The sequence below is a fragment of the Oncorhynchus tshawytscha genome, linkage group LG30, assembly GCF_018296145.1.
Source record: "Oncorhynchus tshawytscha isolate Ot180627B linkage group LG30, Otsh_v2.0, whole genome shotgun sequence".
In the NCBI taxonomy this organism is placed as follows: Eukaryota; Metazoa; Chordata; class Actinopteri; order Salmoniformes; family Salmonidae; genus Oncorhynchus; species Oncorhynchus tshawytscha.
Window position 1 is genome coordinate 45,047,721 of NC_056458.1, and position 22,899 is coordinate 45,070,619.

Consider the following 22,899-nt stretch of genomic DNA (forward strand, 5'->3'; position numbering starts at 1 on the left):
GAAGCTTGTGGAAGGCTACCCGAAAAGTTTGACCCAAGTTAAAAAATTTAAAGGCAATGCTACCAAATACTAATTGAGTGTATGTAAACTTCCGACCCACTGGAAATGTGATGAAATAAATAAAAGCTGAAATAAATCCTTCTCTCTACTATTATTCAGACATTTCACATTCTTAAAATAAAGATGTGATCCCAACTGACCTAAGACAGGGCATTTTTACTAGGATTAATTGTCAGGAATTGTGAATAACGGAGTTTAAATGTATTTGGCCAAGGTGTACGTAAACTTCCGGCTTCAACTATATATATATATATGAGTTCCACCTACAAGACAGATCGGTTGAGGGACGAGTGTCGCGTAGGAGTGACGCCATCTGACGTGAGGCAATGCTTAAATGGCAAAATAATCTAATATCACGATTTACTTGATTTATATATATTTATATTATTATAATCATTTATGTTTAGCTCACATAATATCATTTCCAGGTATACAATAAGGTGTCTGTAATAGAATACATGTCATTTCTGTCTCTTTCTAAATACTGTATATTTTCCAACGGTGAGGGAGTGCCAAGATGGAGGCACGATGGCTTCAAAACAGCACCCCCTGTCTGTCATCTAGTGTATATGTAACAGGGTTATATTGGTGATTCCCCTTGCCACTTTATTGTTAAGCCAATGGGTTTTTGGTTTGAGTTTGTCTTGCCTTCACCTACTCAACATGGCATCTTATTGGCCGGTTTGCATAGCTTGCTTACGAGGGGGGATGTTCCAGTTAGAATCGTCCCAGTGAACAAGCACCAAACCAGCGGTAAGTTGTTGGTTGCAAAGCACTGTACATCAAAAGTGATTTTTATACTCTCAAGTGATGATTTAAATGTACAATTTATATCAAATTGTTTGTAAATGTTATTCGAACATCACACATAAGATGCAGCGGTTTTTGGAGAATATTTGTTGTGCATTTTGTTGTAGAGAATTCCCGCCAGTACTAGCTAGCAACTTACTGTGTCTGGTGGGGGGTTCATATATTTTGTACAGTGCGTGAGTGCAGAGTTGGATGGTGAGACGTGCATTGCATGACGTGCAATTTTGTGTCGTTCTTATCAGGTACATTGTTAAAGATATTATATTGTAATTGTATTATTTTGGTAACTGCCCCAGTGAACAAGCACCAAACCAGCGTGCGTGAGTGCAGAGTTGGATGGTGAGACGTGCATTGCATGACGTGCAATTTTGTGTTGTTCTTATCAGAATAAAGCTACATTACTGGTGCTACATATTGGAGTTCCGTGTCGATGACTGATTGTACACAACGCAAGACGAGTACTGTTACATATATATACATAATGAATGATGAATCTGTGGTTGTGTTAAATGTGTCATTACTGATCATCTATCTTCAGAAAGGTAGTCAGCGGGAAATCTATTTTTGATTTACATTTGATTGAGTTGTCAACTAACATGAACAAAAAATGTCACCATTGGATTTAGGTTAAAAGTTGCGTGAAAATCTGACTAAATTATTTTAACGTTGATGACTTCTGCAAATCCAATCAGTTTTCCACAGTGATTCAAAGTAATCTGGTAATGCCCTCTGTTCCTGCTTTGACCAAATTGAATATTTTTGTTGAAATGACGCGGAAACAACATTGATTCAACCATTTTCCCCCTATTGGGTTGTGTATATCTCTATATGATTTTAACCGATAGAATATGTCTCTTCTAATGTTAACCTACAGAATATGTCTCTTCTAATGTTAACCGATATAATCGGGCTCTTCTCATGTTAACCGATATAATCGGGCTCTTCTCATGTTAACCGATATAATCGGGCTCTTCTCATGTTAACCGATATAATCGGGCTCTTCTCATGTTAACCGATATAATCGGGCTCTTCTCATGTTAACCGATATAATCGGGCTCTTCTCATGTTAACCGGTAGAATCGGGCTCTTCTCATGTTAACCGATAGAATCGGGCTCTTCTCATGTTAACCGATAGAATCGGGCTCTTCTCATGTTCTAGAATCGGGCTCTTCTCATGTTAACCGATAGAATCGGGCTCTTCTCATGTTAACCGATAGAATCGGGCTCTTCTCATGTTAACCGATAGAATCGGGCTCTTCTCATGTTAACCGATAGAATCGGGCTCTTCTCATGTTAACCGATATAATCTGGCTCTTCTCATGTTAACCTATAGAATCTGTCTCTTCTCATATTAACCTATAGAATCTGTCCCTTCTCATATTAACCTATATAATCTGTCCCTTCTCATATTAACCTATAGAATCTGTCTCTTCTCATATTAACAAAGGTAGAATCTGGCCCTTCTCATGTTAACCTATAGAATCTGTCTCTTCTCATATTAACCGGGGTGGCAGGGTAGTGGTTAGAGTGTAGGGACGGCAGGTAGCCTAGTGGTTAGAGTGTAGGGGAGGCAGGTAGCCTAGTGGTTAGAGTGTAGGGGTGGCAGGTAGCCTAGTGGTTAGAGTGTAGGGGAGGCAGGTAGCCTAGTGGTTAGAGCGTTGGACTAGTAACCGGAAGGGTTGCAAGTTCGAATCCCCAAGCTAACAAGGTACAAATCTGTTGTTCTGCCGCTGAACAGGCAGTTAACCCACTGTTCCTAGGCTGTCATTGAAAATAAGATTTTGTTCTTAACTGACTTGCCTGGTTAAATAAAGGTAAAATAAATAAAAATACCTATGGAATCTGACTCTTCTCATGTTAACCTATAGAATCGGTCTCTTCTCATGTTAACCGATAGAATCGGGCTCTTCTCATGTTAACCGATAGAATCGGGCCCTTCTCATGTTGACTTATGTTGCCTCTCATGATCCTAGGAGAGTTACTGAATGACCTGCCACTGACCTGACCTCAGCTCGCTATCAGGGAGTTACTGAATGACCTGCCACCGACCTGACCTCAGCTCGCTATCAGGGAGTTACTGAGTGACCTGCCACCGACCTGACCTCAGCTCGCTATCAGGGAGTTACTGAATGACCTGCCACCGACCTGACCTCAGCTCGCTATCAGGAGTTACTGAATGACCTGCCACCGACCTGACCTCAGCTCGCTATCAGGGAGTTACTGAATGACCTGCCACCGACCTGACCTCAGCTCGCTATCAGGGAGTTACTGAATGACCTGCCACCAACCTGACCTCAGCTCGCTATCAGGGAGTTACTGAATGACCTGCCACCGACCTGACCTCAGCTCGCTATCAAGGAGTTACTGAATGACCTGCCACTGACCTGACCTCAGCTCGCTATCAGGGAGTTACTGAATGACCTGCCACCGACCTGACCTCAGCTCGCTATCAGGGAGTTACTGAATGACCTGCCACTGACCTGACCATGAGATGTCCTCATGTTGTTGCTATGCTAATTGGCAATGGAGTGGTAATGGTATGGTTATTTTGCTGTATAATGTTTGGCAGGATTGTGTAGGTTCAGAGAGACAGACATCACCTGTGTCCAGCACAGCTTATCGTGCAAATACTAATGATATTAGGAAGAAGAAGCAACTATTTAATGCTTTTATGAGTATTATAGACTGGATCCATGGTTATTCTCCTCATTTTCAATAGGCGTTGATGAAAGGATGCACGTTGCGTATCAAACAGGGGTCTTACCTCATAACACCATAGGCTGGAAAGTTGATTGTGTTTTTGATGAACAGTGTGAAGTTCTCTGCCGACATCAACAGCGCTGGACTGCACAGGAAACAGTAGAACAAATGAAAACAAAGACCAACAGACACACACACACACACACACACACACACAGACCCACAGACACACACACACACACACACACAGACACACACACACAGACACACACACACAGACACACACAGACACACACACACAGACAGACACACACAGCCACACACACAGCCACACACACAGCCACACACACAGCCACACACAGACACACACACAGACACACACACAGACACACACACAGCCACACACAGACACACACACAGACACACAGACACACACACAGCCACACACACAGCCACACACACAGCACACACAGACACACACACAGACACACACAGACACACACAGACACACAGACACACACACAGCCACACACACAGCCACACACACACAGACACACACACACAGCCACACACAGATACACACAGACACACACAGACACACACAGACACACAGGACACACAGACACACACAGAAAGGTCATAACAAGAAATTGGTAGAGACCGTTTTCATTTCATCAGCCTACAAATAATTTGGGTAGAGTCCAAAGGTTGTGCAGTACCATTCAGTACATAACACTTCTGATGAGTAGTTAAAATGATATACCTGTAAAGCTTGAACATAATTTGATTGATCTTACGTACTCTGGGATACTGCTGTCATCTTCCACAGGACACCAGGCTAGCACCTCACACATCTTGGTTGTGTTCACCAAACACTTCCCCGTCATATGTCCTTGGGGTGGGGTGGGGTGGGACACGGAGAAAAGACACGAGGGATATAGCTTTTCCAACATGGAGTAACAACTATGAGCCCACAGATTAGGGTTGTCACCATATCAGTAAGGCGACACTCAAGAGGTATCGTGGCAAGGACACAAAACATGAAGCTGACTGAATTCCCTGAGGAAAACAGTCCTAATGTTGGAAACAAACAGCCTGATGTTGTCGCCCAGAATCACATGTTTCTATAAATCCTGTTATATCACACTATGTTCCATACAGCCTGATGTTATCACCCAGAATCACATGTTTCTATAAATCCTGTTATATCACACTATGTTCCATACAGCCTGATGTTATCACCCAGAATCACATGTTTCTATAAATCCTGTTATATCACACTATGTTCCATACAGCCTGATGTTATCACCCAGAATCACATGTTTCTATAAATCCTGTTATATCACACTATGTTCCATACAGCCTGATGTTATCACCCAGAATCACATGTTTCTATAAATCCTGTTATATCACACTATGTTCCAAACAGCCTGATGTTGTCGCCCAGAATCACATGTTTCTATAAATCCTGTTATATCACACTATGTTCCATACAGCCTGATGTTATCACCCAGAATCACATGTTTCTATAAATCCTGTTATATCACACTATGTTCCATACAGCCTGATGTTATCACCCAGAATCACATGTTTCTATAAATCCTGTTATATCACACTATGTTCCATACAGCCTGATGTTATCACCCAGAATCACATGTTTCTATAAATCCTGTTATATCACACTATGTTCCATACAGCCTGATGTTATCACCCAGAATCACATGTTTCTATAAATCCTGTTATATCACACTATGTTCCATACAGCCTGATGTTATCACCCAGAATCACATGTTTCTATAAATCCTGTTATATCACACTATGTTCCATACAGCCTGATGTTGTCACCCAGAATCACATGTTTCTATAACAGGTTATATCACACTATGTTCCATAGAGCAGGGTTTTTTAAAGAATCAAAGCGTTTAGTCTACCTTGTGTTTGCCTTGTTGCCTTGGGAAAATCAGTTATCGTAGTATCGTGACAACCAGTACCACAGATGAGGATGTCTTTTAACTCGAAGAAATGACTTCCACTTCAAATAGAAATGCTGTTTCAATCATCCACTCATCCAAACGTCTTAAAATCTTGACTAAAATGTGTGTCAGTACAGAACACCAAAGGAAATGGGTTCAGTGAGTCTCTTTCATCTCTCACTGATTTTATACTGTAAGGATCATTTCTTTCTGCATGATGAGCATGGCTATTATCTGTGTGTGGTCCAGCATCTCTGGGACTTCCTCCCTGTTCCTGCCTCCCTGGTCCTGCCTCCCTGGTCCTGCCTCCCTGGTCCTGTCTCCCTGGTCCTGTCTCCCTGGTCCTGCCTCCCTGGTCCTGCCTCCCTGGTCCTGCCTCCCTGGTCCTGCCTCCCTGGTCCTGCCTCCCTGGTCCTGCCTCCCTGGTCCTGCCTCCCTGGTCCTGTCTCCTGGTCCTGTCTCCTGGTCCTGCCTCCTGGTCCTGCCTCCCTGGTCCTGCCTCCCTGGTCCTGCCTCCCTGGTCCTGCCTCCCTGGTCCTGCCTCCTTGGTCCTGCCTCCTTGGTCCTGCCTCCTTGTCCTGTCTCTCTGGTCCTGTCTCTCTGGTCCTGCCTCCTTGGTCCTGCCTCCTTGGTCCTGTCTCTCTGGTCCTGCCTTGGTCCTGCCTCCCTGGTCCTGCCTCCCTGGTCCTGTTTCTGGTCCTGCCTCCTGGTCCTGTCTCCCTGGTCCTGTCTCTCCCTGTCTTGTCTCTCCCTGTCTTGTCTCTCACTGTCCTGTCTCTCCCTGTCCTGTTTCTCCCTGTCCTGTTTCTCCCTGTCCTGTCTCTCCCTGTCCTGTCTCTCTGGTCCTGTCTCTCCCTGTCCTGTCTCTCCTGTCCTGTCTCTCCCTGTCCTGTTCTCCCTGTCCTGTCTCTCTGGTCCTGTCTCTCTGGTCCTGTCCTGTCCTCTCTCTGGTCCTGTCTCTCCCTGTCCTGTCTCTCCTGTCCTGTCTCTCCTGTCCTGTCTCTCCCTGTCCTGTCTCTCTCTGGTCCTGTCTCTCCCTGTCTTGTCTCTCCCTGTCTTGTCTCTCACTGTCCTGTCTCTCCCTGTCCTGTTTCTCCCTGTCCTGTTTCTCCCTGTCCTGTCTCTCCCTGTCCTGTCTCTCTGGTCCTGTCTCTCCCTGTCCTGTCTCTCCTGTCCTGTCTCTCCCTGTCCTGTCTCTCCCTGTCCTGTCTCTCTGGTCCTGTCTCTCCCTGTCCTGTCTCTCCTGTCCTGTCTCTCCCTGTCCTGTCTCTCCCTGTCCTGTCTCTCCCTGTCCTGTCTTTCTGGTCCTGTCTTTTGGTCCTGTCTCTCCCTGTCCTGTCTCTCTGGTCCTGTCTTTCTGGTCCTGTCTCTCTGGTCCTGTCTCTCTGGTCCTGTCTCTCTGGTCCTGTCCTGGTCCTGTCTCTCTGGTCCTGTCTCTCTGGTCCTGTCTCTCTGGTCCTGTTTCTGGTCCTGTCTTTCTGGTCCTGTCTCTCTGGTCCTGTCTCTCTGGTCCTGTCTCTCTGGTCCTGTCTCTCTGGCCCTCGCTGGATTGGCAGAGAAGTGTGAAAAAGATTTACAGACACGGTAAAGTGAGCCAACCTACAGAACATGATCATAAGACCGGTTCACCCTGAGGGATTTAACAGCTTCTGTTCTGTTTGCTTGCCTCTAGTTTCAACCACAGTCTAACCATTAACCAGCACATCCTTCTCAAGGACACAAGGATATATAGATGCCCCCCCAAGTCAACATGGCAGTGGTGGCGTCAACAGATCTAAATCATCTGCCAACAGCAGATGTTGAAAGTGAAAGGGCTGATGTGGTTCTAAGAGCTTGAAGAGGCTTGGCTGTAACCCAGGGTCACATAAGGACAAAATACACAACCAACCCTTTCAACTTCCACGTTATATAGGCTTTAGAATTGTTACTGGATATACTGCTACTACTCTACAATTTATATGCCTGTCTCTGACTGCCTGCCTGTCTCTGACTGTCTGCCTGTCTCTGACTGTCTCTGCCTGTCTCTGACTGTCTCTGACTGTCTCTGACTGTCTGCCTGCCTGTCTCTGCCTGTCTCTGACTGTCTGCCTATGTCTCTGACTGTCTGGCTGCCTGTCTCTGACTGTCTGCCTGCCTGTATCTGACTGTCTGCCTATTTCTGATAAATACCATTTAATTTCAGTTATCAGTACAGAGACACCGGTGGCTAGAAATATGTATAATGAGAATCCTCTATATAGTAATAATTTAAGAAAGTAAAGGATAGACGACGAAGGGCTCGTTATTTCCACAGAACTCCCAGCCCCTCGTTGTTTATCCCTCATAACGTAGTCACAGAGACGATGGCTAGTGTGAGTAGTCAGGTAGGGAGGGGGTAGTGGTAGTAATGGATGGCTAGATGTGCCAATGCCGAGGGTAGTGAGGAGGGTTAGTTAGTCACAACGTTTCTCAACCTTTTTCATACCAGGGGCCAACAAGCTATGTTTTTTCCTCCTTGGGGGCAACTTACATTCAAACTAGCACTGTAGAACTGACAACATTAGTGTCCGTTAACTATCTCAGGGACCGGCCGGTGATTTGCCGTAGACTGGCGCTGGTCCGTGGACCAGAGGTTGAGAAACACTAAGTTAGTGATGGGGACTGTGCCACACTGTCACACTGCCATGCCGTCCGGACTTTACCATCTCCCGTACGTTCTGATCTCCCTTCACAGTCTGCGTCAGAGCTGCATCGATTCTTCGAGTTTGGGGGCTGAAACACAGGAGTTGGAGTGAGTGTACAGTACATTCGGAAAGTATTCAGACCCCTTCCCTTTTTCCACATTTTGTTACGTTACAGCCTTATTCTAAAATGTATTGAATATCTACACACAATACTCCTTTTGTTTTGTGTGCAAATGTATTAAAAATAAAAAAAACAGAAATACCTTATTTACATAAGTATTCAGACCCTTTGCTATGAGACTCGAAAATTGAGCTCAGGTGCTATCTGTTGCCATTGATCATCCTTGAGATGTTTCTATATCCCGACAGAACCAAGATTCAGTGAAACAGAGTATGTTAGTCACTGATGTCTCTCTGGAAAGAGATCCTCGCCCTGAGCTCGTCTAATTTATTGTCCAGAGACTAAACAGGAGTAATATAATCAGAAGCGGTGGATGTTGTTCCCGCCTCTAGAAGTCCACTTCTCCGCCTACAGCAACATGGAGCAGCCTCCTGAGTCGGACTAGAAGTCCTCTTCTCTGCCGACGGCAACATGGAGCAGCCTCCTGAGTCGGACTAGAAGTCCTCTTCTCCGCCGACGGCAACATGGAGCAGTCTCCTGAGTCGGACTAGAAGTCCTCTTCTCCGCCGACGGCAACATGGAGCAGCCTCCTGAGTCAGACTAGAAGTCCACTCCGAACACCTCTTCTCCGCCGACGGCAACTTGGAGCAGCCTCTGGGATAAGTTAAATTGCTCTGGGGGGTATGAACAAAGGATCCAATTCAGGAAAGTTGTATTCCTGGCCGTGATGCTGGTGAGTTACCGTCGCTCTGATATCCAAAAGTTATTTCCGGCTGTATGTAATATCACAATAAACATTCTGGGCTGATAGTGTAAGAAATAACACACAAAAAAAACGAAATACTGCAAAATTGCTTAGGATCTAGAAGGAGAGCTGCCATGTCTGTTGACGCCATCTTGTGCATCACGGTGGCAGCATCATTATATGGGGGTGTTTTTCAGCAGCAGGGACTGGGAGACTAGTCAGGATTGAGGGAAAGATGAACGGAGCAAAGTACTGAGAGATCCTTGATATAAACCTGCTCCAGAGCACTAAGGACCTCAGACTGGGGTGAAGGGTCAGCTTCCAGCAAAACAACAACTCTAAGCACACAGCCCAGAGTGGCTTCTGGACAAGTCTCTGAATGTCCTTGAGTGGCCCAGCCAGAGCACGGACTTGAACCCAATCGAACATCTCTGGAGAGACTTGAAAATAGCTGTGCAGCGATGCTCCCCATCCAACCTGACAGAGCTTGAGAGGATCTACAGAGAAGAATGGGAGAAACTCCCCAAATACAGGTGTGCCAAGCTTGTAGCGTCATACCCAAGAAGACGCAAGGCTGTAATCGCTGCCAAAGGTGCTTCAGCAAAGTACTGAGTAAAGGGTCTGAATACTTATGTGTTTTTTTTAAATACATTTGCAAAAATGTCAAATAAACATTTTTTGCTTTGTCATTATGGGGTATCTTGTTTAGATATTTAAAAAATATATATGTAATCCATTTTAGAACAAGGCTGTAACATAACAAAATGTGGAAAAAGTCAAGGGGTCTGAATACTTTCCGAATGCACTGTATGTGTATACTGTATATATATATATATATATATAAATATATATATATATATATATATAAATATATATATATATATATATATATATATATATATATATATATATATATATATCACAGGAGGTTGGTGGCACCTTAATTGGGAGGAACGGGCTTGTTGTAATGACAGGAGCGGAATCAGTGGAATGGTATTAAATACATCAACCACATGGTTTCCAGGAGTTTGATGCCGTTCCATTTGCTCCGTTCCAGACATTATTATGAGCCGCTCTCACCTCAGCAGCCTCCACTGATATAGTTATATACACACACAGACTAAGTGTACAAAACATTAGGAACACCTTCCTAATATTGAGTTACAGACGCTTTTGCCTTCAGAACAGACTCAATTCGTCGGGCATGGACTCTACAAGGCATCGAAAGCGTTCCACAGGGATGCTGGCCCATGTTGACTCCATGTCGTCCCAGAGTTGGGTCAAGTTGGCTGGATGTCCTTTGGGTGATGGACCATTCTTGATACACACGGGAAACTGTTGAGCATGAAAAATCCAGCAGCGTTGCAGTTCATGACACACTCGAAACAGGTGACATCAATAAGGGACCATAGCTTTCACCTGGATTCGCCTGGCCAGTTTATGTCACGGAAAGAGCAAGTGTTCCTAATTTCTTTGTCCTGAATCATGATCTCTGTGCAGATTTAGGAAAAGCCAGGACATACAAAGAATGACGAAAGTCTTTTGAGAGGAGTTGACTTACCTCAGAACATTTTTCTATTTTCTGACCTTTGGTCATAATGTAGTTGGTCATCACCACAAAAGAAGAGTCCCCCTGAGGTACGAGAGAGAGAGGGGGGAGAGGGAGAGGGAGAGAGAGAGAGGGAGGGAGAGAGAGAGGGAGGGAATAGGAGAAAGGGAGGGAGAGAGAGAGAGAGAGAAAGAGAGGGAGGGAGGGAGAGAGAGAGAGGGAGACAGAGAGGGAGAGAAAGGGAGGGAAGTATGAAATAGAATCATCTGTGATTGGACAATGTTGCAACTGTGATGGGGATCATACTCTGGACTTCCTTGAGTGCCCTGTTAGGGTGAAGGAGATTGAGGTGTGAAGGATCGGGGCTGTGCAGCTGATCTCCCATGTGGAGGTGGTGAAGAGAGTCGTAAGAGGCAGCAGTGTTGAAGATATGGAGGTGGATGCAGGGCAACCAGTTGATAGTGTTTTAAGTCAATCGGGTCATCTGGATGTGAAGAAGGTGGATTCTGTGGCATATCCAGTGCGTTCGGAAAGTATTCAGACCCTTTGACTTTTTTCACATTCTGTTACGTCACAGCCTCATTCGAAAATGGATTAAATCAATAAACACAATACCCCATAACGACAAAGCGAAAACAGGTTTTTAGACATTTTTGCAAATTTAAAAATAAATACAATATTTCCATAAGTATTCAAACCGTTTGCTATGAGACTCAAAATTGAGCTCAGGTGCATCCTGTTTCCATTGATCATCCTTGAGATGTTTCTACAACTTGATTGGAGTCCACCTGGGATAAATTAAATTGATTGGACATGATTTGGAAAGGCAACACACCTGTCTATATAAGGTCCCACAGTTAACACTGCATGTCAGAGCAAAAACCAAACCACGAGGTCAAAGGAATTGTCTGTAGAACTCAGAGACAGGATTGTGTCGAGGCACAGATCTGGGGAAGGGTAACAAAAACATTTCTGCTGCATTGAAGGTCCCCAAGAACACTGTGACCTTCATCATTCTTAAATGGAAGAAGTTTGGAACCACCAAGACTCTTCCTAGCAATCGGGGGAGAAGGGCCTTGGTCAGGGAGGTGACCAAGAACCTGATGGTCACTCTGACAGAGCTCTAGAGTTCCTCTGTGAAGATGGGAGAACCTTCCAGAAAGACAACCATCTCTGCAGCACTCCATCAATCAGGCCTTTATAGTAGAGTGGCCTGATGGAAGCCATGCCTCAAGAAAAGGCACATGACAGCCCAATTGGAGTTTGCCAAAAGGCACCGAAAGACTCTCAGACATTGAGAAACAAGAGTATCTGTTCTGATGAAACCAAGATTGAACTCTTTGGCCTGAATGTCAAGCGTCAAGTCTGGAGTAAACCTGGCACCATCCCTACGGTGAAGCATGGCCGTGGAGTGGAAGGGACTGGGAGACTAGTCAGGATTGAGGGAAAGATGAACCGAACAAAGTACAGAGAGATCCTTGATGAAAACCTGCTTCAGAGCGCTCAGGACCTCAGACTGGTACATCTTCCAACAGGACAACGACCCTAAGCACACAGCCAAGACAACACAAGAGTGGCTTCGGGACAAGTCTCTGAATGTCCTTGAGTGGCCCTGCTAGAGCCCGGACTTGAACTCTATCGAACATCTTTGGAGAGAGATGTTCCCCATACAACCTGATGGAGCTTGAGAGGATCTGCAGAGAAGAATTGGAGATACTCCCCAAATACAAGTGCGCCAAGCTTGTAACGTCATACCAGGTGTTTCAGTACTGAGTAAAGGGTCTGAATACTTATGTAAATGTGATATATATATATTTTTTTAATTATAAATTAAGAAACATTTCTAAAAACCTGTTTTTGCTTTGACATTATGGGGTATTGTGATGTCATTATGGGGTATTGTGATGTCATTAAGGGGTATTGTGATGTCATTATGGGATATTGTGTGTAGATTGAGGGGAAAAAAACATGTAATATATTTAGAGTAAAGCTGTAACACAACAAAATGTGGAAAAAGTCAAGGGGTCTGAATACTTTCTGAAGGCACTGTGTAGCCACAGTGATTAATTGTACAGCACAACTTTTAGTTTTCTTTTGTTCTACTGTATTATTGACTATGCTTTCTTTATTCCATGTGTTGTTGTCTGTGTCACACTGCTTTGCTTTATCTTGGCCAGGTCACAGTTGTAAATGAGAACTTGTTCTCAACTAGCCTACCTGGATAAATAAAGGTGAAATAAAAATAAAATAAATTGTCTAAGAAGTCCAAGAAGCAGAATATCATTATATCTGCAGCTGAGACGTTTTTGGGGCTCCAAGGCATCCCGGCAGAAGCACTATTGTTGCTAGGACATATCCCGTCCTCAAAGGAGGCTTCTGCGCCTGTGTTGAGACCTGATTAGAATTAGTTTTTTAAAGAAAAGCAGGTTGATTTTGTTTAGGTAATTTCTTTTGATAGTTTGTATGATATTTTATTTTATTTATTTTCCTTTTTGGGATCGTTATTATCGAAATGCACATCCAATTGTTGCAAACGACCCCTACAAGTAGAATAAGAACTTCCCCAGCCTTAAAATGGAAAGAAATATCGGCGTGGCAACAAAAATAAGTGATCCACCTTAAAACCGGTTGCTTTCAATTGTTCCGCAACTCCGTTTGGAAGCCTATAATCAATCAATCAATCCATCCACTGTTTGGAGAGGCGCGCCAGAACTGGAATGCTTTACGCTTATTCCAGATGCCTAACACATTTTTTTTTTTTTTTAACACTTTAAAGATTAAATTCTCTAGAACCTTGCTATTGATTATAGGTCACAAACAGATGCCGTGTTCAAAACAACTGGGAATTCAAAAAATACGAAGTCAGTGATCTTCAGGTCAGACATTCGGAGCTCTAGAAAGAGCCCAGAGTTCCCGAGTTGGAATTCTGAATTGGATGACTGTTGAAGGTAGTTTTTTTTTGGTGCTCATTGTTTTGAACAGCACTGAAGTCAGAGATTTCCGAGTTCCCAGTTGTTTTGAAAGCGACATTACTCTCTCTCTCTCCTCCCACAGTGCTTAAAAGACAAGCCTTTTTTGAGACCTCTTTTCTCCCATCAGCCCCCAGTACTTATAGATACAGCATTTGATAGTGCATTCAATGAAAATAATAAGCATAAGACCATAGACCAGACATACCCTTCTTGGTCAGTTGGAAAAAAATATATAATCTTTCCTCTCTACCTACTGGGCTGTCCCAACTAACTTGATAGTTCACTGGTCTAAATGTGTAACATTTGTTACAACATGACAAACCTTTTGTCACCGTTGTTATGGTAACAGACCTATAGCCATAGAAATATAATGACTGAATTAACGTGAGGGTGCAGTAAAATAGCCCTGGCCTAGGCACTTCCTCGTTCTAGTAACACTATTTATATGACCCTCGCTATCCGGTTTCCTTCTATTGGCCCTCTCCCGAGTCTTGACCATGATGTCGTTCACGTCAATGTAAAAACTAACTCAGATGTAGAGGCCATATATAGCACAGTACATGTGGCCCTGCATTAATAAGGACTGGTACTGGAGCCCTCCTGCCTGGGTAACTGCATTAGATGTCATCAGACCTCGGTTCAAATACCATTTAAAATCATTTAGCTGAGCTTGATTAAACTTGCCTGTGAGCTTGCCCAAGCTTTCCAAAAATGCAAACCTCGGCCGTCTGACACTCAAGGCAGGCTAATGTAATTTGAAAGATATTAAATAGTATTTAAACCCACGTCTGGATGGCATGCTTGAGTAATTTCGGTCACTGATTGTGACCACATCGGGAAGAAGTGGTTATTATCATGCGAAGAGACAGATGGGATAGCATCAATTCCTGTCAATGTTGTAGAATGGCAGTTAATTGACAATGCAGTTAGTCAGTATAATTGAATTGTGGATGAATCTAATTAAGATATGTCTGTGTAGTGACAATAGTACAAGACCAGTTGTACTACTACTACTGTAAATGCTCAATGTGCTACCTATTTTCATACTACTGTAAATGCTCAATGTACTACCTATTTTCATACTACTGTAAATGCTCAATGTACTACCTATTTTCATACTACTGTAAATGCTCAATGTACTACCTATTTTCATACTACTGTAAATGCTCAATGTATTACCTATTTTCATACTACTGTAAATGCTCAACGTGCTACCTATTTTCATACTACTGTAAATGCTCAACGTACTACCTATTTTCATACTACTGTAAATGCTCAATGTACTACCTATTTTCATACTACTGTAAATGCTCAATGTACTACCTATTTTCATACTACTGTAAATGCTCAACGTACTACCTATTTTCATACTACTGTAAATGCTCAATGTACTACCTATTTTCATACTACTGTAAATGCTCAACGTACTACCTATTTTCATACTACTGTAAATGCTCAATGTGCTACCTATTTTCATACTACTGTAAATGCTCAACGTATTACCTATTTTCATACTACTGTAAATGCTCAATGTGCTACCTATTTTCATACTACTGTAAATGCTCAATGTGCTACCTATTTTCATACTACTGTAAATGCTCAACGTATTACCTATTTTCATACTACTGTAAATGCTCAATGTACTACCTATTTTCATACTACTGTAAATGCTCAATGTACTACCTATTTTCATACTACTGTAAATGCTCAATGTACTACCTATTTTCATACTACTGTAAATGCTCAATGTACTACCTATTTTCATACTACTGTAAATGCTCAATGTACTACCTATTTTCATACTACTGTAAATGCTCAATGTATTACCTATTTTCATACTACTGTAAATGCTCAATGTGCTACCTATTTTCATACTACTGTAAATGCTCAATGTATTACCTATTTTCATAGTCTAGAAAATAAATGCTTTTGGGTGTAACACAGTGTTGAATAACTGAATCCAAGACTATATAACCAGTATCAATGTAATTGTTTTGGAAATCACCATGATACTCAGGTAGATACCGTGAATAGATCAACAAACGCCATAGATCATTATAACAGACAAGTTCATCTTCAGGTAGATATGTTGAATATTATAGGTAAATAGACACGGACATAAGATGACAGACTGTATAATCTTGATATGTGTTTTATCATCTTCTTTGACATTGATCTCCCTCCTCGTGACCGTCAGTCAACCAGTTCTGAATGAGATAGACCAAACGTGGTCACGCCTCTCAGAGTACACAGTGGTGTTTTCTTTACGGCTTAGACACGGGCAAACAATGAACTGTCACTTTGTTTACAGAGAGTCTCATGTTTGTCTCTGTATTTGCCTAATGTGTGAGCAGGATCAGGGTGCGTACAAAAAGAACCGCTGGGGAAAGTTAGGTACAGTTTCTCTCTCTCTCACGCCTGTTTGTTGACAATCAGGATGTGAGTGTTTTAAACTCCTGTCTCGGTAATCTTTATCTTCGTCAGTCTGTCAGACGTCTTCTGACTTCCGTAGATGAATCTCTCTGTAGTACTTTATACTACACTACTATTACAATATGTCAACACTACTACTAAAATACTACTACGCTACTATTACAATACGTCAACACTACTGCTAAAATACTACTACGCTACTATTACAATACATCAACACTACTACTAAAATACTACTACGCTACTATTACAATACGTCTACACTACTACTAAAATACTACTACGCTACTATTACAATACATCAACACTACTACTAAAATACGACTACACTACTATTACAATACGTCAACACTACTACTAAAATACTACTACGCTACTATTACAATACGTCAACTCTACTAGTAAAATACTACTACACTACTATTACAATACAACTAAAATACTACTACACTACTATTACAATACGTCAACACTACTACTAAAATACTACTACACTACTATTACAATACGTCTACACTACTACGCTACTATTACAATACATCAACACTACTACTAAAATACTACTACACTACTATTACAATACGTCAACACTACTACTAAAATACTACTACACTACTATTACAATACGTCTACACTACTATTACCTTATGACACTACTAGACTACTATTACAATATGTCAACACTACTACTAAAATACTACTACACCACCATTACAATACTATTACCTTACTACACTACTAGTATCTTACTACACCACTACTACACTACTATTACACTACTACTGCAATGCCACTAAACAACTACAACACTACTACCACACGACTATTACCTTATTATTACACTATTGCCTACTAGAAGAATTCTACTACACAACTTTTACCTTAGTACACTACTATTACACTACTATTACATTTCTACACTACTATTACAATACTACTACCTTACTACACCACTAGTACAATACTACTACACTACTATTACCTTACTACACTACTACTACACTACTATCACTCACTGGACCCATATTTACTTTCAATCTCTTTTCGATTTTTAATTTGTTTATACCTTCCGGTAACCTGCCTCACCCAATGTGATACGGAATCGCAATTATTTTTTATTTTTAGAACACACTCAAGAACCTCCAGAAGCTAACCAGCTAACTAGCTACAAGCTATTTAGTCATTGTTAGCCACTGCTAGCGGCTTTTACCTTACCTGGATAATACTCGCCAGTCCAGCTTCCCTGCCCCATCCACCGCTGCCCCCTGGACACTGATCACTTTGCTACATAGCTGATGCATGCTGGACTGTCCATTAATCAAGGTACTCCATGCTGCTTGTTTATGTTTTATCTGTCGGCCCCAGCCGCACTCAGGCTCTGTGTGTAGTTAATCCGACCCCTCCCTGCCTAGTCATCGCCATTTTACCTGCTGTTGTTGTGCTAGCTGATTAGCTGTTGTTGTCTCACCTACTGTTTTAGCTACTGTTTTAGCTAGCTCTCCCAATTCAACACCTGTGATTACTGCATGCCTCACTGTATGTCTCTCTCAAATGTCAATATGCCTTGTATACTGTTGTTCAGGTTAGTTATCATTGTTTTAGTTTACAATGGAGCCCCTAGTTCCACTCTTCATACCCCTGATACCTCCTTTGTCCCACCTCCCACACATGCGGTGACCTCACCCATTACAACCAGCATGTCCAGAGATACAACCTCTCTCATCATCACCCAGTGCCTGGGCTTACCTCCGCTGTACCCGCACCCCACCATACCCCTGTCTGCGCATTATGCCCTGAATATATTCTACCATGCCCAGAAATCTGCTCCTTTTATTCTCTGTCCCCAACGCTCTAGGCGACCAGTTTTGATAGCCTTTAGCCGCACCCTCATTCTACTCCTCCTCTGTTCCGCGGGTGATGTGGAGGTAAACCCAGGCCCTGCATGTCCCCAGGCACCCTCATTTGTTGACTTCTGTGATCGAAAAAGCCTTGGTTTCATGCATGTCAACATCAGAAGCCTCCTCCCTAAGTTTGTTTTACTCACTGCTTTAGCACACTCTGCTAACCCTGATGTCCTTGCCGTGTCTGAATCCTGGCTCAGGAAGGCCACCAAAAATTCTGAGATTTCCATACCCAACTATAACATTTTCCGTCAAGATAGAACTGCCAAAGGGGGAGGAGTTGCAGTCTACTGCAGAGATAGCCTGCAAAGTAACGTCATACTTTCCAGGTCCATACCCAAACAGTTCGAACTACTAATTTTGAAAATTACTCTCTCCAGAAATAAGTCTCTCACTGTTGCCGCCTGCTACCCGACCCCCCTCAGCTCCCAGCTGTGCCCTGGACACCATTTGTGAATTGATCGCCCCCCATCTAGCTTCAGAGTTTGTTCTGTTAGGTGACCTAAACTGGGATATGCTTAACACCTCGGCAGTCCTACAATCTAAGCTAGATGCCCTCAATCTCACACAAATCATCAAGGAACCCACCAGGTACAACCTTAAATCTGTAAACAAGGGCACCCTCATAGACGTCATCCTGACCAACTGGCCCTCCAAATACACCTCTGCTGTCTTCAACCAGGATCTCAGCGATCACTGTCTCATTGCCTGTATCCGCTACGGAGCCGCTGTCAAACGACCACCCCTCATCACTGTCAAACGCTCCCTAAAACACTTCTGTGAGCAGGCCTTTCGAATCGACCTGGCCCGGGTATCCTGGAAGGACATTGACCTCATCCCGTCAGTTGAGGATGCCTGGTCATTCTTTAAAAGTAACTTCCTCACCATTTTAGATAAGCATGCTCCGTTCAAAAAATGCAGAACTAAGAACAGATACAGCCCTTGGTTCACTCCAGACCTGACTGCCCTCGACCAGCACAAAAATATCCTGTGGCGGACTGCAATAGCATCGAATAGTCCCCGCGATATGCAACGCAAATGTTCAGGGAAGTCAGGAACCAATACATGCAGTCAGTCAGGAAAGCTAAGGCCAGCTTCTTCAGGCAGAAGTTTGCATCCTGTAGCTCCAACTCCAAAAAGTTCTGGGACACTGAAGTCCATGGAGAACAAGAGCACCTCCTCCCAGCTGCCCACTGCACTGAGGCTAGGTAACACGGTCACCACCGATAAATCCATGATTATCGAAAACTTCAACAAGCATTTCTCAACAGCTGGCCATGCCTTCCGCCTGGCTACTCCAACCTCAGCCAACAGCTCCGCCCCCCCCGCAGCTACTCGCCCAAGCCTCTCCAGGTTCTCCTTTACCCAAATCCAGATAGCAGATGTTCTGAAAGAGCTGCAAAACCTGGACCCTTACAAATCACCTGGGCTTGACAATCTGGACCCTCTATTTCTGAAACTATCCGCCGCCATTGTCGCAACCCCTATTACCAGCCTGTTCAACCTCTCTTTCATATTGTCTGAGATCCCCAAGGATTGGAAAGCTGCCGCAGTCATCCCCCTCTTCAAAGGGGGAGACACCCTGGACCCAAACTGTTACAGACCTATATCCATCCTGCCCTGCCTATCTAAGGTCTTCGAAAGCCAAGTCAACAAACAGGTCACTGACCATCTCGAATCCCACCGTACCTTCTCCGCTGTGCAATCGGGTTTCTGAGCCGGTCACGGGTGCACCTCAGCCACGCTCAAGGTACTAAACGATATCATAACCGCCATCGATAAAAGACAGTACTGTGCAGCCGTCTTCATCGACCTTGCCAAGGCATTCGACTCTGTCAATCACCATATTCTTATCGGCAGACTCAGTAGCCTCGGTTTTTCGGATGACTGCCTTGCCTGGTTCACCAATTACTTTGCAGACAGAGTTCAGTGTGTCAAATCGGAGGGCATGCTGTCCGGTCCTCTGGCAGTCTCTATGGGGGTGCCACAGGGTTCAATCCTCGGGCCGACTCTTTTCTCTGTATATACAGTGCCTTGCGAAAGTATTCGGCCCCCTTGAACTTTGCGACCTTTTGCCACATTTCAGGCTTCAAACATAAAGATATAAAACTGTATTTTTTTGTGAAGAATCAACAACAAGTGGGACACAATCATGAAGTGGAACGACATTTATTGGATATTTCAAACTTTTTTAACAAATCAAAAACTGAAAAATTGGGCGTGCAAAATTATTCAGCCCCTTTACTTTCAGTGCAGCAAACTCTCTCCAGAAGTTCAGTGAGGATCTCTGAATGATCCAATGTTGACCTAAATGACTAATGATGATAAATACAATACACCTGTGTGTAATCAAGTCTCCGTATAAATGCACCTGCACTGTGATAGTCTCAGAGGTCCGTTAAAAGCGCAGAGAACATCATGAAGAACAAGGAACACACCAGGCAGGTCCGAGATACTGTTGTGAAGAAGTTTAAAGCCGGATTTGGATACAAAAAGATTTCCCAAGCTTTAAACATCCCAAGGAGCACTGTGCAAGCGATAATATTGAAATGGAACGAGTATCAGACCACTGCAAATCTACCAAGACCTACCATACACTTTCAGCTCATACAAGGAGAAGACTGATCAGAGATGCAGCCAAGAGGCCCATGATCACTCTGGATGAACTGCAGAGATCTACAGCTGAGGTGGGAGACTCTGTCCATAGGACAACAATCAGTCGTATATTGCACAAATCTGGCTTTTATGGAAGAGTGGCAAGAAGAAAGCCATTTCTTAAAGATATCCATAAAAAGTGTTGTTTAAAGTTTGCCACAAGCCACCTGGGAGACACACCAAACATGTGGAAGAAGGTGCTCTGGTCAGATGAAACCAAAATGGACCTTTTTGGCAACAATGCAAAACGTTATGTTTGGCGTAAAAGCAACACAGCTCATCACCCTGAACACACCATCCCCACTGTCAAACATGGTGGTGGCAGCATCATGGTTTGGGCCTGCTTTTCTTCAGCAGGGACAGGGAAGATGGTTAAAATTGATGGGAAGATGGATGGAGCCAAATACAGGACCATTCTGGAAGAAAACCTGATGGAGTCTGCAAAAGACCTGAGACTGGGACGGAGATTTGTCTTCCAACAAGACAATGATCCAAACCATAAAGCAAAATCTACAATGGAATGGTTCAAAAATAAACATATCCAGGTGTTAGAATGGCCAAGTCAAAGTCCAGACCTGAATCCAATCGAGAATCTGTGGAAAGAACTGAAAACTGCTGTTCACAAATGCTCTCCATCCAACCTCACTGAGCTCGAGCTCTTTTGCAAGGAGGAATGGGAAAAAATTTCAGTCTCTCAATGTGCAAAACTGATAGAGACATACCCCAAGCGACTTACAGCTGTAATCGCAGCAAAAGGTGGCGCTACAAAGTATTAACTTAAGGGGGCTGAATAATTTTGCACGCCCAATTTTTCAGTTTTTGATTTGTTAAAAAAGTTTGAAATATCCAATAAATGTCGTTCCACTTCATGATTGTGTCCCACTTGTTGTTGATTCTTCACAAAAAAATACAGTTTTATATCTTTATGTTTGAAGCCTGAAATGTGGCAAAAGGTCGCAAAGTTCAAGGGGGCCGAATACTTTCGCAAGGCACTGTATCAATGATGTTACTCTTGCTGCGGGCGATTCCCTGATCCACCTCTACGCAGACGACACCATTCTATATACTTCCGGCCCGTCCTTGGACACTGTGCTATCTAACCTCCAAACGAGCTTCAATGCCATACAACACTCCTTCCGTGGCCTCCAACTGCTCTTAAACTCTAGTAAAACCAAATGCATGCTTTTCAACCGTTCGCTGCCTGCACCCGCACGCCTGACCAGCATCACCACCCTGGATGGTTCCGACCTTGAATATGTGGACATCTATAAGTACCTAGGTGTCTGGCTAGACTGTAAACTCTCCTTCCAGACTCATATCAAACATCTCCAATCGAAAATCAAATCAAGAATCGGCTTTCTATTCCGCAACAAAGCCTCCTTCACTCACGCCGCCAAACTTACCCTAGTAAAACTGACTATCCTACCGATCCTCGACTTCGGCGATGTCATCTACAAAATTGCTTCCAACACTCTACTCAGCAAACTGGATGCAGTTTATCACAGTGCCATCCGTTTTGTCACTAAAGCACCTTATACCATCAACCACTGCGACTTGTATGCTCTAGTCGGCTGGCCCTCGCTACATATTCGTCGCCAGACCCACTGGCTCCAGGTCATCTACAAGTCCATGCTAGGTAAAGCTCCGCCTTATCTCAGTTCACTGGTCACGATGGCAACACCCATCCGTAGCACGCGCTCCAGCAGGTGTATCTCACTGATCATCCCTAAAGCCAACACCTCATTTGGCCGCCTTTCGTTCCAGTTCTCTGCGGCCTGTGACTGGAACGAATTGCAAAAATCACTGAAGTTGGAGACTTTTATCTCCCTCACCAACTTCAAACATCTGCTGTCTGAGCAGTTAACCGATCGCTGCAGCTGTACATAGTCTATCGGTAAATAGCCCACCCATTTTTACCTACCTCATCCCCATACTGTTTTTATTTATTTACTTTTCTGCTCTTTTGCACACCAATATCTCTACCTGTACATGACCATCTGATCATTTATCACTCCAGTGTTATTAATCTGCAAAATTGTAATTATTCGCCTACCTCATGCCTTTTGCACACAATGTATATAGACTCCCCTTTTTTTTCTACTGTGTTATTGACTTGTTAATTGTTTACTCCATGTGTAACTCTGTGTTGTCTGTTCACACTGCTATGCTTTATCTTGGCCAGGTCGCAGTTGTAAATGAGAACTTGTTCTCAACTAGCCTACCTGGTTAAATAAAGGTGAAATAAAAAATATAAAAATAAATTACAATACTATTACAATACCATTACCTTACGACACTACTACACTACTATTCCAAT

The 22,899-nt window shown here is 43.3% G+C and overlaps 1 protein-coding gene across 7 annotated transcripts in view; it reads right to left on the minus strand.

Moving 5' to 3' along the window:
• The window catches only part of LOC112236374 (P2X purinoceptor 1), a 66,085-nt gene that overhangs the window by 15,980 nt on the left and 27,206 nt on the right, over nt 1–22,899 (minus strand). For 4 of the 7 annotated variants that reach the window (XM_042309291.1, XM_042309285.1, XM_042309287.1 and 1 more), the window contains exons 3-6: nt 10,634–10,705; nt 8,225–8,294; nt 4,372–4,462; nt 3,635–3,715 (exon numbers count right to left, since the gene is read on the minus strand). In XM_042309291.1, the coding sequence (XP_042165225.1) occupies nt 3,635–3,715; nt 4,372–4,462; nt 8,225–8,294; nt 10,634–10,705 (314 nt within the window). The remainder of the gene's footprint in view (nt 1–3,634; nt 3,716–4,371; nt 4,463–8,224; nt 8,295–10,633; nt 10,706–22,899) is intronic. The other 3 variants (XM_042309286.1, XM_042309289.1, XM_042309288.1) reach the window with 3 other exon arrangements.